This window comes from Diabrotica undecimpunctata, chromosome 5 (genome assembly GCF_040954645.1).
Source record: "Diabrotica undecimpunctata isolate CICGRU chromosome 5, icDiaUnde3, whole genome shotgun sequence".
NCBI lineage: Eukaryota > Metazoa > Arthropoda > Insecta > Coleoptera > Chrysomelidae > Diabrotica > Diabrotica undecimpunctata.
The window spans coordinates 106,252,402-106,269,449 of NC_092807.1; the positions used below are offsets into that span (position 1 = coordinate 106,252,402).

Genomic DNA, 17,048 nt, shown 5'->3' on the forward strand with positions numbered 1-17,048 from the left:
AATAGTTATTTTTATAATATCCACCACCAACGAAATAAAACATGGTATCAAGTGTGTTTTAACGTGCTTGTAAGTGGTGATTCGTAGCAGAAAGTGTGTGAATACGAGAAATATGAAGAGGCGTTTATCCACTCTAGTTGGAAAACCTCTAGGAAATTGATAAAATGGAGTGCAGGGCACCAGAAACATTTGATGTAAGCGATCCAACCAAATGGCCGCGATGGAAACAAAGGTTTGAAATATATCTCCTAGCAGCAGGAAAGGATTCAGCACAGGAAAAAATTAAAATTGCATTACTGTTACACAGTTTGGGGGAATCATGTTTAGATATATATAATACTTTTCCCAAAGACAAGATAACCAGTCTGGAGGATGTACTCAATAATTTTGATGAATATTTTCTCCCAAAAAGAAATGTGACAATGGAAACATTCAAATTTAATAATATTACACAAAAGGAGGATCAAACTGTGGATGCATTTGTTACAGAACTTAAAAATCAAGCTAATAATTGTAGTTTTTTATGCCAGAATGATTAATGCAAAACATCTTATAGTGAACGCATGATAAAAGACCGAGTTTTTTTGGGTGTACATGATAAACAAGTACAACAGAAGTTATTAAGAGAGCCTGATATGACATTACAACAAATACAGGATTATTGTAAGTCAATAGAAGTGACAAAACAACATATAAAACTATTAGCAGATGATGATTCTACAGAGGTTAATGTCTTAAGAAAAATCAAATGCCGAAGGTGTGATATAGAACATCCTATCCGACAATGTCTAGCCTTTAATAAAACATGTTCAGTGTGCCAAAGAAGAGGACATTTTGCAAAGATGTGTTTTTGGAAAGATAAAAACATATCACAAAATCAAGCCAGGAAAGTTGAGGTTGTAAATGAAATGGCAACAACTGCACAAACAAGTAAAGTGGAAACTGTAAGTAATGAAGATCACCTTTCTCATGAGGATCATGTTTTTGTTTGGGAAAGCAAACAATCTAATAAAATTTCAAGTTGGTATGAAAGCGTTAGAATTATTGATAAGAATATTGTATTTAAGCTTGACTCGGGGGCTGAGTCAAGCATTTTGCCATTAAAATATTTTAAATTGGTGGGGCTAGATCAAAAAGATATAACCCCATCATCAATAACAATTGTCTCATATGGAGATTTTAAATCGAAGCCTTTAGGTTATGCTACTTTAAAATGTTATTATAAAAATCAAGTTAAAGATGTTCAGTTTCTTATTGTAGATCTAAATACAGAACCTCTTTTAGGATTATCAGATTGTATTGAATTTAATATGATTTCACGTATAAATACAGTGCAGAATAAGTTATTTCATTCAAATATTACTTTGCCAAAAAATATTAATGAATTACATAAAATGTTTCCAGAAGTTTTTGAGGGATTAGGTTGCATTCCAGGCATGGTTGACATTAAGTTAAAACCTGATGCAAAGCCAGTTATTCAGGCACAAAGGAGGGTACCATTAGCATTACATAATCAATTAAAAGTTGCACTTAATGATCTATAACAAAAAAATATTATATCAAGAGTAGAATATCCTACTGATTGGGTTAATTCTTTGATGATAGTTGAAAAACCTAATGGTAAACTACGACTGTGCTTGGATCCTAAACCTTTAAATCTTTACATTTGTAGGGAAATCTATAGTATTCCAAAATGTGATCAGCTTTTTAGCCAGCTGGATGGTAAAACTACATTTTCAGTAATTGATATGAAGGATGGATTTTGGCAGCTACAATTAGGTAAAAAAAGTTCTGATTTGTGCACCTTCAATGCACCATTTGGTAGGTACAAGTTTAACAGGGTTCCGTTTGGACTTAGCAGTATTCCTGAAATTTTTCAAAAAAAAATATGGAGGTTTTTGGGGATATTCCTAATGTTTACATATATTTTGATGATTTGATTTGTTGTGGTATGAATGAAAAAGAGCATGATGAAGCTTTTAAAAAAAATTTAGAAAGGGCCTTAAAATACAATATTAAATTTAATTTAGAAAAATTGCAATACAAGTTAAGTGAGGTAAATTTTTTGGGAACAAACATATCAAGTAATGGTATACAACCTTCTAAAAAAAATATTGAAGCTGTCATGGCTATTGAAAAGCCATTAAACAAAAAAGATTTGCTTAGAATACTAGGACTGTTTAAATTTTTTTCAAAATTTTTGCCAAACTTATCTCAATTAACTGCAAATATGAGAAATTTGACACGAAATGATGTAAAATTTCAGTGGAATGACTCTCACCAAAAAGAGTTGGATGCACTTAAGGCACTTATAACTAATAAACCAATTTTAAAACCTTTTGGTGACAATAAACCTATATTAATTCAAACAGATTCCTCTAGTAAAGGTATTGGTAGTGTGTTATTGCAAGATATGCAATCCTGTAAGTTTTGCTTCTCGTTCAATGAATAGTTCTGAAATTCGATACGCTCAAATTGAGAAAGAACTTTTGGGCATAGTATTTGCGTGTGAGAAATTTCATTTCTGGATATATGGTCGTGAAATATTTGTTCACACAGACCATAAGCCATTAACTTCAATTTTTAAAAAGAATCTTGATGATGTATCTGCTCGTTTACAAAGAATGTTGTTAAAATTGTTAAAATATAACATTAAAGTTGAATATTTACCGGGGTCAAAAATGTATGTTGCAGATACTTTAAGCAGATCTTTTATAAAAACCGAAACTCCAATTGACAAAGAATTAGAATATATTGTTCATGCTCTTTCTCTGTCAGTACCAATGACAAAAGAAAAAAAGAATAGTTTTCAAAAGGCCATAGAAAATGATCCGGTTTTGACTCAAGTGAAAAAGTTTTGTTTATCAAACTGGCCTAAAAATCCTCATAAACTTGAACCTGATGTAAAATATTACTATAACCTTAAAGAACATATTCATTTGTCAGATAATTTGCTTTTCTTTGAAAAAAAAATTATTATTCCTGCTCAACTGAGAAAAGAAATGCTGTGTCTAATACATGCTGCACATTTTGGTATACAAAAATCAAAACTAAGGGCTAGGGAAATAATGTACTGGCCAAAAATGTCAAAAGACATTGAATTTTATATTGAAAACTGTGAACCATGTCAGTTGAACAAACCTTTAAATCAAAAAGAAACGCTGATTAATCACAAGCAACCTGAAAGGCCATGGCAGTTTTTATTCTCAGATTTTTTAGAATTTAAGTCAAAAAGCTATCTTTTAATTGTTGATTTGTACTCTCACTGGATAGAGTTATTTCCTGTGAATGACAAAACTGCTAATACGGTTATAAGGTGTTGCAAAGAAACTTTTTCAAAATTTGGTATCCCAGATATATTTTTTGCAGATAATGTTCCTTTTAATAGTTTTTGTATGAAACAATTTGCTCGGGAATGGAATTTTGAATTAGAGTTCTCAAGTCCTGATCACCACCAATCAAACGGTTTTGCAGAAAAATATGTTCAGATATGTAAAAATATGCTAAAAAAAATTAGTAACGTAAACGAGCTACAAAACTGTTTGATGGAATACAGAAATACGCCTCTTACAGGTATAGGTTTCGCTCCCTCTCAATTATTGTTGAACCGTATTGTCAAAACAAAACTGCCGATTTCTTCTGAAAATTTAAAATCTAATATTGTTGATCCACAAGTAGTTTCAGAAAAATTAAAAGCAAATTCACAAAAATGAAAGATCACTATGATAAAACAGCTAAAAACTTACCTACTCTTCAGAAAGGCGATAATGTGTTATTCCGGAAGAATAATTCATGGCAAAAAGGTAAAGTAGTTGATAGGTATAATGAGAGGTCATATTTGTTAGTTGATACAAAAGGCCAACAATTCAGAAGAAATCGAAAGTTATTAAATAAAACCAACCTGCCAGTTACAGTTTCTGAGTCTTATTTTTCAAATTTATTATATGATGATGCTTCTAGTTCTAGTTTGATGTGCCATGGTAAAAATAATGAGACTGTAAATATGTCATCTGAGATGGAATCTGCTGATGAATTAGAAAACACAGTCATAGAAACACAAAATACCTCAACTGAAACAGCACAGAATGAGGACTCCAAAGATAATGCTAATTGCTGTGACAATCCTGTTGGTAATAATGAGGAACAGCCGTCCATCTCAGGTAACATACATCAAGTAACTGAGAGTAACATAGAGCTGGTGTTTGAGAGTGACTCAGAAACTGATAAAAATAGTGAAATAAGCGAATACCCTTCCGACAGACGTAAAACTAAAAAACCAAATTATCTTAAGGACTTTTTCTTGTATTAATGTTTTTGTTAAAAAAAAAACGTGTTGTATATTTAAGAATTAAGTTTTATGTTTAGAGTAGAATCTAAGTTGTATTTTAGACATTACTGTTTGTGTTAGTCTGTATGCAGCTTAAGATCATGAACTTTAGTGTGTAGACAGCTTAAGCTGACAGCTGACAGAGAACAATGATGGCCGCTAGTTAGAGCCCGTAATGTAAGTTTATATGTTAAAAAAAAAAAAAGAAAATAAAGTTCTCCAGAATAGTTATTTTTATAATATCCACCACCAACGAAATAAAACAGGAGATGGCTATCGCCGTATTCCCGTTCTCCTCCGCCAATCCTCCCGGTCCAAGGCATGATCCTCCTCCAAACCTCTCGATTCTTTTTTCAGAGGGCTTCCATTTGTGAAGTTTTTGGGGCCAACGTTCGTCAGGCATTCTCAATAGGTGTCTAAACCATTTTAAACCTCTTCCTTTCTATTCCGTTAATGACTGTTTCTGTAGCATTCATGTTATTTCTTATAGATTCGTTGGTCTTCCTTTCCTGCCTTGATGTTCTAGCACTTGTTCTCAAATAATCCAATTCAACTGCCAACAATCTTCTCTTCAGGTCTGCATTAATTGTCCATACTTCAGAGCCTATCAAAGAACTGATTCAACCATGGTTTGCCCTATTCTTTTTTTGTTCCTTTTGGAGGAGTTCAAACATCCTACAATTTTACATCCCTGATTAATTCGGTGTTTAATTTCGGTTTTTCCCAAGCCGTTCTTATCAATTAGTGCACCTAAATATTAAAATTTTTCCACTTGTTTGATTTCCACCTTCTCGTCTATCAACACTTCAAACCTTGCATCTGAATTGATAACTTAATATTCTGTTTTCTTCATGCTGACTTGTAATCCCCATTTTACATATTCTCTATATAGACGCTTTATCATAAATTATGGATTATAAGAATTTTGAGGTAGGACGACTTGGTCATCCGCAAAGTTCAGGGAGAACATTTACGTCATTTCCTATGTGGATTCCCATTCCCTGGCAGTGGTTTTTCCAATTTTGGAGGGCTGCTTCAATATATAAATTAAACAGTAAGGGTGACATACTGCATCCTTGTTTTAGTCCTTTAGTTACTTTTATTGGCTCTGATAGTCTATTTTCAATTTTAAGGTAAATAGTGTTAACCCTGTATACTTCTGTGATTATTCCTAAAAGGTACTGACTAATGTCGAGTTATTGTAAAGCTTGCCACAATTTAAGTCTTGAAACTGTATCATACGCCTCTTCTAGGTCGATAAAGGCTAGATGTACTTCGGTACCAACCGCTATTGTTTTTTCTATTAATTGTTGGAGTATAAACAAGTTATCAGTGCAAGATCAAAGATCAAAGATTCAAACGTCAATAAACTCATTTTAACCTTCAATTACGGCTTATTCCCATTAAAATAGTAATTAGATCTTATCTCTGTCGTTAAACCGGTTGGTGTTTCTCTTCTTCTTCTTTCTTTTTAATGACTGCTCGGATGTAATTGTGAACACTATTTCATCCCTCCGTACTTCCCGTCATCTTCACGATCATCGCTCATACAGTCACAGTGTTCATACCTATTTCTTTATACATTCTGTTTATCTCCACTGTACATCTATTACACTCCAGCATTTTGTGAATAACAATGTGCGAATATTCGCAGTATAGGCATTTATCTGTATTTGTCTTTCTGATTCTATGAAGATACGCCTTAAAACAGACAATCTACCCTGTCCCTTAGGCTCGGGATCAGCATCTTGGTCGACTGGGCAACATCTTCCTGGTTGTTCCACTCTTCTTGCTATCTTTCCATTGATCTTTTTTCTTTCTTCTTTTTGTTTATAGCTGTTGTCAAATGTCCTCTTCTCTCAGAGAGATGTCTCTTTTCTACTGCTAACACATGCAGAGGAACACAACCCGTGATAGTCCACAAGGCCGCCGCAGATACAGTCCTGTAGGCGCATGCTACTCGCAACAGACTCGTTCTGTCTACTTTTGTCATAAGCCTAATATTAGCTATTTATATCTAAATATAATGAAAAATATTATTAAGTATTGTGTATTCATACAATAATTATTGTGTTTTACATATTTAAAGTGGTAATTTAATTATTCAATTCATTTTCCTACTATTCTTTATATATTTTTTACTTTATATGCCCTGAGGGGGGTTTAACACCCCAACCACCCCCCCCGGGTGTGCCACAGGTCCCAGAGCCCGTCCTGTCAAAAGAGCTCCATTAGCGATTAAAAACAATGTTTTAAAATTAGATAAGCCCAAAATACTTATCGAAAAATGATAGAACAGTGTTTGAACTTGAATTAAGGTCCTTGGTGAATTTAAAAATAATGTTTTTTAGTTGTGTTTTTGAGTCTCGAAAATCGTAATTTTGCGTTTTTTCAGTTTTTAAATTGTTTATAACTCAAAAATGATCAAGTTCGTGAAAAAAATTCGTCCAGACCGAAAAAATTAATTTGAACAATTTTTCACCTGGGCGACCTCTTGAACCTTATTTTGAGATATAATATAAAAGTGATTAAGCAAAAAAATCTCGTAGGAATGTTTTTCCGAACGAACCCGAGCTTTCCTCCTTGTCTAAAATGAATACAATAAAATTTAAAACACTAATGAATCGCATTTTTGTTTTAGTAGAGTTCTTTTTTTTTTTAGATATTAATGGTAGTATTTAGTATTAATAAAACCGTGAAATTGCTAACTTCATTAATCCGTAAGTAATTTTTGTTATTGAATGTTCTGACAATTGCATTTAAATACAATACTTGAAGCAATTACTTTCCTAATTGAATGGGTCCCTCCAGTAACGTTCCAAGCGCCAGTTTAAAAAAATTTCAGGAAGTGAAAAAAACATTTTTAGCGATAAAAAATAAGTTAATACCTTAAAATATTATAGCAATATTATTGTAAACCTTTTTGTAAAACATCAGTAGTAAAACCTTTAAGTTACACAAAGTAGTAATAAAGTTATCAGCAAAATGGTAAATTTTTAATTGCAACAACGTTCTAAGCGACTGTCGCTTAGAACGTTGTTGTAACTTTTTGCGGGAGTAATGACGGTTGAAACGTTATTGCGTGAAATAATCAACACGTTCACATGTTAAAAAGTAACTTTATTTTACAGACAAAATCGTAATACCAATTTTAAAAAAACTTATAGAAGTAGCATACATATTTGAAAACGTATATAGTATCAAAAAATTATTTATAAATTACAAAATAAAATAATGATTGAGTTTTTGAACTAAACGATAATGCCACTATACGGAAAAATATACACATTATTATACAAAATAATACCTGTCAAAGTTATGAAAATAATACAATTTAAAAAGTTAAAGTAAAACAAAATATCAATACAAAAACAGCTTGGGACGACCGGCCCTGGCAAGGTACGGTTAAGTTGTACTGATAGCGTACTCCTAGTTTTTAATAAAAACAAGTGGTTTTATTAAATAGTTTTTTAAAATTAAAGTGTTTATCTACTAGATACTACTACGTAAGTCATCTATACGTAATTATTATTTTATTATTGTGAAAAGAAAACGTCAAATAATAAATATACACTGCCGTACAATCATTTTGTGAGGTTTGCTGCTTTAAGTAGCTTATATTAGCATGCGATTGGTTTTTCATTTACCAGAGTCGGAGTAAGGCCTTCGCCACCGCAGCTTAAAATGACTTCACACAATGTAAACACACCTTCCGATCTAACCAGTAAATCAACGTTCGAATATCACAAACAGTTATGCTTCAGCCGCTTCACATTCTTTTCCGAGTAAGAACCAAGCAATTGTATTTAGTTGTATCGATAATGCTAAACTGCAGGATTATCTCATTCCTTTAGGTACAATCATCAACCCAAAAAATATTATTTTTTCATCTAGATTATCTCATAATAGAATCTGCATGTATTTGGCAAACAAAACCGTAGTAGATAACTTTATGACACAACATGGCTCTATAGAAAAACTCGGCGAAGTTGTAACAGCACGAAGACTTGTCTCTCCAGCAGAAAGACTAGTCTTGTCTGGAGTCTGCTCGTCAATTCCTCATCAAGTATTAGTTGAAGAATTACAGAATATCGGTTTAAAGCTTATTTCCCCAATAACATTTCTGAAAATTAGCTCGACTCTTCCCGAATATAGTCACATATTGAGCTTTCGGAGGCAAGTTTATATAAGCCCTATAACATCAATAATTCCAGATTCTATTCTAATAAATTGACGTAATTCAAACAATGAAGTACCAAATCAAACAGCTTCAACAAGTATACTACACAAGGTACCAAACACCCAGCAGTCATCAAGTTATCCATTATCAAATCCGAGCATATCACCTACACCTACAAATCTCCACAACAAAGAAACTACTAATACTCCTACTCATAGCAACACTTTTTTCCTACTAGCACTAGCTTCGGAAGCAATATTTTCCAATCTATCAGCTCCTTTTCCATTAGATACAACTGCAGAAAATTCTAATAAAACTGATACATCACCACAATTTTTTGAAACAACCAATTCAGTACCTCCAGTACTTCCAAATGTAATAAAGCCACATCATCTAAGTGAAAACTCCAATAGCAATTGCGAAAATGCAAGTTCTTCCATAAAACGCAGTATTAATGAGATCGACACGCCTCCCTCAGATTCAGCAATTTCATCAGAAAATCTGTTTGCAAAACCCAAACTCTCTAAACCAAAAAAACCGCGCTCATCTAAAGTTCAATCTACACGGGAAACTCTTGAAAATTTCATCGATAATCATACCCCACCATTCGTTTTAAATTTCCACCAATTGTCCTTACTGATTGATAATGTCCAAGGCTCCCCCGACACTATTAGCGTCGTTAAAGAATTTACAACTGATATGGTTGGTTTACTCCGTCTTTTACAAAGCAGCTATCAATATGCAAATAATAGATCTATAAAAAGCAAGTTTACAAAACTTCAAAAGAAACTATACACCCACTTAGGGAAAGAGATTTCTGACTTAGATAGTGACTCTTCTGTAGACAATCGTTCAGTGACATCTAAATCCGAATCTGTTAACAACATTCAACTCGATACTTCAATGGAACATTGATGGATTCTTCCATCGTCTCCCTATACTACAGCTTCTTTTATCTGAATATTCTCTAGATATTATTTGTCTACAGGAGACAAACTTAAAGACCAATCAGTTGTACAATTCAAAACATTTTACTTGTTTCCGCAAAGACCGTACAGATGCAAGTCGTGCAAGCGGTGGTGTAGCAATACTAGTAAACAAATCCATCGAGGCGATACAAATTCCAATAGTCAGTGATTTGGAGGCCGTTGCTATCAGAATCATATCTACCAGTTTAGTATCTATTTGCAATGTTTACCTTCCTTGTGACAAACAAGTAAGTTCTGATAGCCTTTGCAGGTTATTAGAGCAACTGCCACGTCTCTCTACATTCATTAAAACACATTTTTCCGAAACATCCTTTTGAAAAGTTGCTAAAATACCAGCTTTCCCAAGCTCATGAACATGGAAGAAGCGTCCAGTTTTTATGGATTCCCTCACACGTCGGAATAACAGGAAATGAAGAAGCTGACAGGATTGCACGAGAGGCAATTTTAAGTGATTTGTCGGAGCCCATAGACAAGTGTGTTTCCAGTGACTTAAAAGCTTATTTTAAAAATAAAGTGTTGTGTTTGTGGCGAAATGAGTAGTCTCAAACTAATTCCAATTTAAATAAAATCAAAAATAATGTGTCTCAGTGGTTTCCATCGTCGCGCAATAGACGAGAACAAATTGCGTTTGCTCGTTTACGTCTAGGACATATAAGATTAACGCACTCCTACCTCTTCACAAAGAAAAATCCACCTATATGTGATCAGTGTAACGTCCGATTAACAGTCGAACACTTTTTAACAATTTGTAGTAAATATGACCAAGAAAGACAGCGTTACAAGATCCCAAACGCTCTACCACAGGCTCTAGGTCAAAACTGTTCCTGTAACAATATAGTGAATTATCTCAGATCCATAAACATTTTGTATAATCTGTAGGTGTTTAACTTTGTTATTTATATTTTGTTCCGTCGCTAATAACCTTTTGGTGGATGCGACATCTTTTTCTAATAAAAAAAAACAGTTTGCTTTTAAATATTTTAGTTTAGTCTAGTCCTGATCATAAACAGATATATTTTCATAAAATTCCCTGAATTCCTCAGGCACATATGGCATCATTGACATGAGATCCTTCTTTTTCTCTTTTTTTATTGGAAGTTGTCCTTCATAAAGTCTGCGAAATGTTGCGACTTTTACTGGAGGGAGATTGACGTTTCTCCTTCCTGCTGCTTTCTTTTGCAAGGCATTGAGTATGCCATGGCTGAAGGATGTTGTGGGAGATTCTGGCTTGAAATGAAGTTGGATCATCATGTGTCAGTTTGATCAAAAAAAAATGAGTTATTCGAAACATTACTGTTCTCAGAGAATTTTCAATAATGCTAAAATCTTTAAAGTTTTCAGTAGACATTAAATAGACAGAAAACTTTTTTGAAGCAGCTGTAATTACTTCTACCCACTGGAAAGGAACATAAACCATTGCAGATTTCTTATGACGCTCAATCAGGGCAAAGTCCCTATCACAGGGTAAAAAGCTGTGTCCTGTTATTAAGAATTTCTGTTCCACAGTAGTGAAAAATTTATTTACAACAAAATGTTGCATAAGAGCTACCATTTTCCAGTTATTATTCTGCCCCGTACAACGATCTGAGCATATGATTAAGTTACGGGTTATGTTATCTTCTAAGGGGGCAAAATGATGGGTGACATATGCAAGGATGCATGAGGCAATTTCTGCAGAGCCTTGTTTTCCTTTAGTTTCGTCCCAAAGAAACATCATTGCTTTGTTGTTGCCCTGGTCATGGACACATAGGTTGTAGCACGATAGCTGTTTTTGGTAAAAGACATCTCCATGATTTAGAGTTGGGCAATACAGCACCTGTTGCAAGTCAACACAAAGTACAATGGTGTCTTTGTTAAGTTCACCTGTCTTTTTGTTATTTGCTAAAGTCTTGTATGCACCGTCAGCTCTAGCATGATGCAATTGACTCTATATCTCTATTTGATTAAACAAAGCATTGTTAGCTGTTGTTGTTGACTTCAAATTAACTCTTGTACCAGGGTATTTTTCCTTAAAAAGGTTCCACATTTTATATACACTTAAATCAGGTGACAAACACTGTTTGCTACTTTGATGTCCAGAATAATGATTCTCTTGATAGGATGATTGATTTATTGTCTATATTATGAATGTCTTACCATAGTTATTTTTTAGATGAAATTATTCAAAGAATGGTTTATACATTATTATAAATGGTGTAGTTGTTCATGAACCTCACCAAGACATAAATGAAGAGGATATTTTGGAAGACTAATAAAATTATTAAACTTTTATTTTTACATACATCCCGAATATATAATATGCACTGAATATTATTTTCCTCTAATATCTAAATTGCTTTCTGACTCTTTAAAGTTGTTAGTAATAGCTTGGACTTGATGATATGCGAATAGCATTTAATGTGATATTTTTCTAGATGGTATTTGTACTAAATATAGTTTAAAATGTTTATAAATTTATAAACGTATGGTATTTATATATAATTGAAATACAATACAATAATAATGAAAGACTTAGACCACACGCTGAAAAAATAGTTGGCAAATACCAAAGTGGCTTCTGTAGACATAAGTCAACAATAGACCAGATATTTGTTCTGCGTCAGATCCTCCAAAAAACAAGTGAATATAACATCGACACACATCATCTCTTCATATACTTTGAAAGCGCATATGACCATATAAACCGAGAATTCTTAATAAAAGCAATAAAAGAATTTAATATACTAACACAACTAATAGAACTCATAAAAGAATCTCTAAAAGTAGAAAGTAGAATTCGGATACAAAATGAATTAACGGAAATAATAGATGCGAAAAAGGGACTACGCCAGGGAGACACTCTATCATGCATCTTGTTCAACATCGTACTCGAGAAAATACTGAGGGACACAATAGTCAATACACGAGGAACAATTATTAATAAAAGCGTGCAAATAATAGCATTTGCAGCTAATGTTGACATAATCGCAAGATCAAAAAGAGAAATGATAGAGGGATACAACCAAATAGAATGAGCTGCACAAAATAGTGGTCTTAAAATCAATCAGACCAAAACAAAATATATGCAGGTAAGTAAAAACGCAGAAATAAGGCAGCCACAAAATATAACAATAGGAGAATACAACATTGAGGGGGTAAAAAACTTTATATACTTGGGATTCCTAGTCACGTCTGATAATAACGTTGCGGAGGAAGTGAAGAGGCAAATATTTATTGCAAATAAATGTTACCATGGCTTAATTAGGTAACTAAGATCAGATAACGTCGCAAGAAAAACAAAATGCGAAATATATAAAACCCTAATAAGACCGGTACTCACATACGACTCAGAAACCTGGACACTCTCTAAAAGAGAGAGAACGCTGTTAGCCACCTTCGAAAGAAACATTTTGCGACACAAATCTTCTTCTTCAAGTGCCATCTCCGCGGCGGAGGTCGGCAATCATCATAGCTATTCGAACTTTTGAGACGGCTGCTCTGAAAAGTTTATTTGCTGTACATCCGTACCACTCTCTCAGGTTGCGCAGCCATGACATTCTACGCCTCCCTATGCTTCTCTTTCCTTGGATCTTTCCCTGCATGATCAGTTCGAGCAAGGTGTATTTTTCTCCACGTGTAATATGTCCGAGATATTCCAATTTTTTTGTTTTTATTGAATTTAAAATTTCCATTTCTTTGTTCATCCTTCTCAGAACCTCTTTGTTTGTGACGTGTTCTGTCCATGATATTTTCAGAATTCTTCTGTACACCCACAGCTCAAATGATTCCAGTTTTTTCATTGATGTAGCATTCAAGGTCCAAGATTCCATTCCATAAAATAAGGTCGAAAAAACATGGCACCTCGCCAACCTAACTCTTAGTTCCAGTTTTAAATCCCTGGTACATAGAACTCTTCTCATTTTGTTGAAATTTGCTCTAGCCTTTTCTATTCTTATTTTCATCTCCTGATTGTAATCATTTGTGGAGTTAATCATTGTTCCCAGGTATGAATATTTGTCCACTTGTTCGACGTTGGTTTCGTTTATTAGAAGATTCTCGTTATTTCTTTGAGTTTTCGATATTCTCATAAATTTCATCTTCTTGACATTCATTGTTAGACCATACTCTTTTCCATACTCTGCTATTCTGGTCACCAGTCTCTGAAGATCTTCAATTTTTTCGGCTAAAATCACAGTGTCGTCCGCATATCTAATGTTGTTAATGGGAACTCCATTTACCTTTATTCCAGCTGTTTCACCTTCAAGAGCTTTTTTCAGGACCTCTTCGGAGTAGGCGTTGAAAAGAATTGGCGACAATACGCATTCCTCTCTTACTCCACATCTAATTTCAATTTCTTCTGACAGCTGTTCGTTAACACGTACTTTTGCTCGCTGTTTATAGTATAAATTTGATATGATCCTGAGGTCGTTGTAGTCAATCTTCTTTGATTTCAGGACATTCATTAAATGTTTATGTCGTACTTTATCGAATGCTTTATTATAGTCAATAAAACATGCGTATATATCTTGATTGACGTCCAGGCATCTTTGTATTAGTATATTAAGTGAAAAAAGAGCTTCACGTGTTCCTAGGCCTTTGCGGAAACCAAATTGTGTATTATTAACGTCTATGTCCAGTTTGTGATATATTCGGTTATGGATGACTTTAAGTAGTAACTTTAGCGTATGAGACATTAAGCTAATGGTGCGGTAATCGCTGCATTCTCTTGCGTTTTTCTTTTTAGGGAGACAAATAAAAATAGATGTTAACCACTCTTTGGGTAATATGCCTGAACTATAAATTTGGTTCAAAAGTGTCACTAAAACATCAATGTGCTTCTCATCTAGAATTTTTAGGATTTCTATAGGAAGCATATCAGGTCCAGGGCTTTTCCCGCTCTTCATTGTTTTTATGGGCACAAAATAAAACGGAATATGGCGAAGAAGATACAACTCTGAACTATACAAAATATACCAGGATCCGGATATTATAACATTCATTAAAATAGGACGGCTGCGTTGGATAGGACATGTAGAAAGAATGGAAGAAGGCGAAATACCAAACAAAATATTCAAACAGATGCCAGTAGGAAAAAGAAGAAGAGGAAGACCACCGAAGCTGAGATACTTAGAACAAATAGAAAATCATATAATAACCTTAAAAATAAAAAACTGGAGAAAAAAAGCACGAAGCAGATCAGAATGGCCAAGACAGGCCAAGACCCAAAAAGGATTGTCGAGCCAGTGATGATGATGATGATTTATATATAATTATCATGACAACTATCTTTTAAATTTAGTGTATACTTGTTGAAAAGCATTTTCATTTTGTTTTCATCACAATAAAAGAACTTTAGTAAATTAATGTTATGTTTTAGTTAGTCGCATCATTGTCATAGCCTGTAGACTTTGCTATTGGTATTCATACTTTTATACTGTATTGATACAGTTGGTTCTGTTCTTCCTGGTTGTAGATCATCACAACAAAACTGCAAAATTATGCTACATGTAACATAATAGATTGAATTTGTTGATTATCTCAAGTTAAACAAATCTATCTAATGAGGTAACTGATTAGCATGCATGAGAACTAGGAACACACCTATATTTAAACCATAATTCATTCTGTAATGGGAATCATGAAAAAGTGAAATCTAAAGCAGTAAACGGGAAGGAATGTGTAAAACAAATTGGCTGAAGCTTCAGATCTTCCGAGCCCCCAGACAATACTACACTGATCACTAATCCTCAAACAGTAGTACATTGATATAAAATAAAACAAGTCTAGCTATATTAATCACCAAAGTCCAGGAGACAAGACAAGGTACTTGAAAGAATAAAAAAATAATATCTTATAATTTTAGATAATTTACAATAATCAATAACTATTGGTTGGTCAGATCAAAATTGTTAATTGTTCTATATTATTATTAAAAAATCATATTTTAATGTTCTGGTACGGGTTTGTAACAAATTATAAAATACTTACTTAAACGATAAAATAATATAAATAGCGACAATAAATATCAGCATGTTGTCAGACAGCTGACTGGACGATAGTTAGTGGTTATTAGTTACTATTTTAAAATGCTCGCCAATTTATTACTAACTATTACTGTGAAAAAAATACAAATAATGCATTATCAGTTTTTTGTTTTTTTTTTTAATTAATTAGATGGCTATGGTAAAGACCAATTAGCCAATTATCAGTTTTAATTTTATAAATAACAAACTTTTAGGTAACGATAGTGGAAAGTAACTTCAGTAATCAATAATTCTATTACTTATTCATTACTTATAATGATGGTAGTAATCAAACCTTGACATGGGCTAAAATGTTTACAACTTTGTATCTGAGTACATGCATATATAGGGGAGAAGAGGGAGACTTGATCCCACCGTTACATTTTTTCAGATAACTTTTTTTATAACCAATCTAGAACCTTGATAATTTAGTGGAACATTACAAATTTATTAAAGTTTTGGATGTTATACACCCGAAAAATATACTGCTAATAAATAACGAGTTTTTGGAGAATCTAGTAATAGAGAAAAACTAATCATGTCTCCCCATACTTCGGGAGACTTTATCCTTGTGTATGGGTGACTTGATTATATCAAGTATCCCATTTTCAGCATCCAATATATATTATATTGAATGCTGAAAACTAACTTTACTCAATCATGACATAACAAATAATTATATTAAAAATAGAAACACTTTCTGGCAGAAAATTATATTCAAAAAGTACTCAAAAAAATATTGTTGAATATTGAACATTCTCAGTGATTTAGGAAAGACAAAACATCCTATGCGCTTACTGTAGCTCCTAAAAGTCGGGCTTGGTAACTTTTTTAAAATTTGGTCACGTGCGGCTTCACCCATGTCTTCTGGCCACTTAAAGGTTTTGTCATCCCTTTTTTGGGCAAATTTGATTTTAAAATCCTCTCGTTCTTTCTTCCCGTTATCTGTCCTACGTAACGATAGACTAAGTTTCTTTCGGAGATAAAGCTTACAATTACCCAATCTTGCACACTCAATTCAAACTCGTCACCTTCTACTTCTGATTCGCATTCAGTATCTGTCTCTACTTGCATTTCATCATTAGGATCATATTCAGACTCTGACGATGGTAGCATTATGTCACTGCCCCCGAAGATTCCCTCAAATCCTTAAGTTTTTGTTTAGTCATTTTTTTAAGTGCTCTTACTTTGGCCCTTTGTTCCATTTCCAATTTTTTTTCTTCTTTAGCTCGAACTTCAGCTTCAAGCGCAAGTTTTTCTGATGTAGCTGTGAGAATTTTCGTCGTTGCTCGCTTTTTACCCTTTTTTGAAGTCCTGGGCCCTGCTTTAGGATGAGGTCTGATCATTTCTGGGTTACTAAAAGTGGCAGAAGTGAAAGTTTGGTTATTGTGCTCCATTGATGTTTGTTGTAGCTGATCATTTTGTAAAGTATCTCCATAAGGCGGTATATGGTTTCCAATTGCATTGATTGCACAACAAACAGCTACTGTGGCTCCACGTTCCCCTGATGTAATTGTACCAACGTGCTTTTCACCTTTACATGCAATGAT

The 17,048-nt window shown here is 33.5% G+C and overlaps 1 protein-coding gene across 1 annotated transcript in view; it reads right to left on the reverse strand.

The window, feature by feature from the left end:
• Nucleotides 1-15,533, reverse strand: part of LOC140441650 (myrosinase 1-like) — an 84,458-nt gene extending 68,925 nt beyond the window's left edge. Inside the window, exon 1 of the mRNA XM_072532510.1 lies at nt 15,464-15,533. Coding sequence (XP_072388611.1) covers nt 15,464-15,507 — 44 coding nt within the window. The 5' untranslated portion in view covers nt 15,508-15,533. The remainder of the gene's footprint in view (nt 1-15,463) is intronic.
• Nucleotides 15,534-17,048: the final 1,515 nt, after the last annotated feature.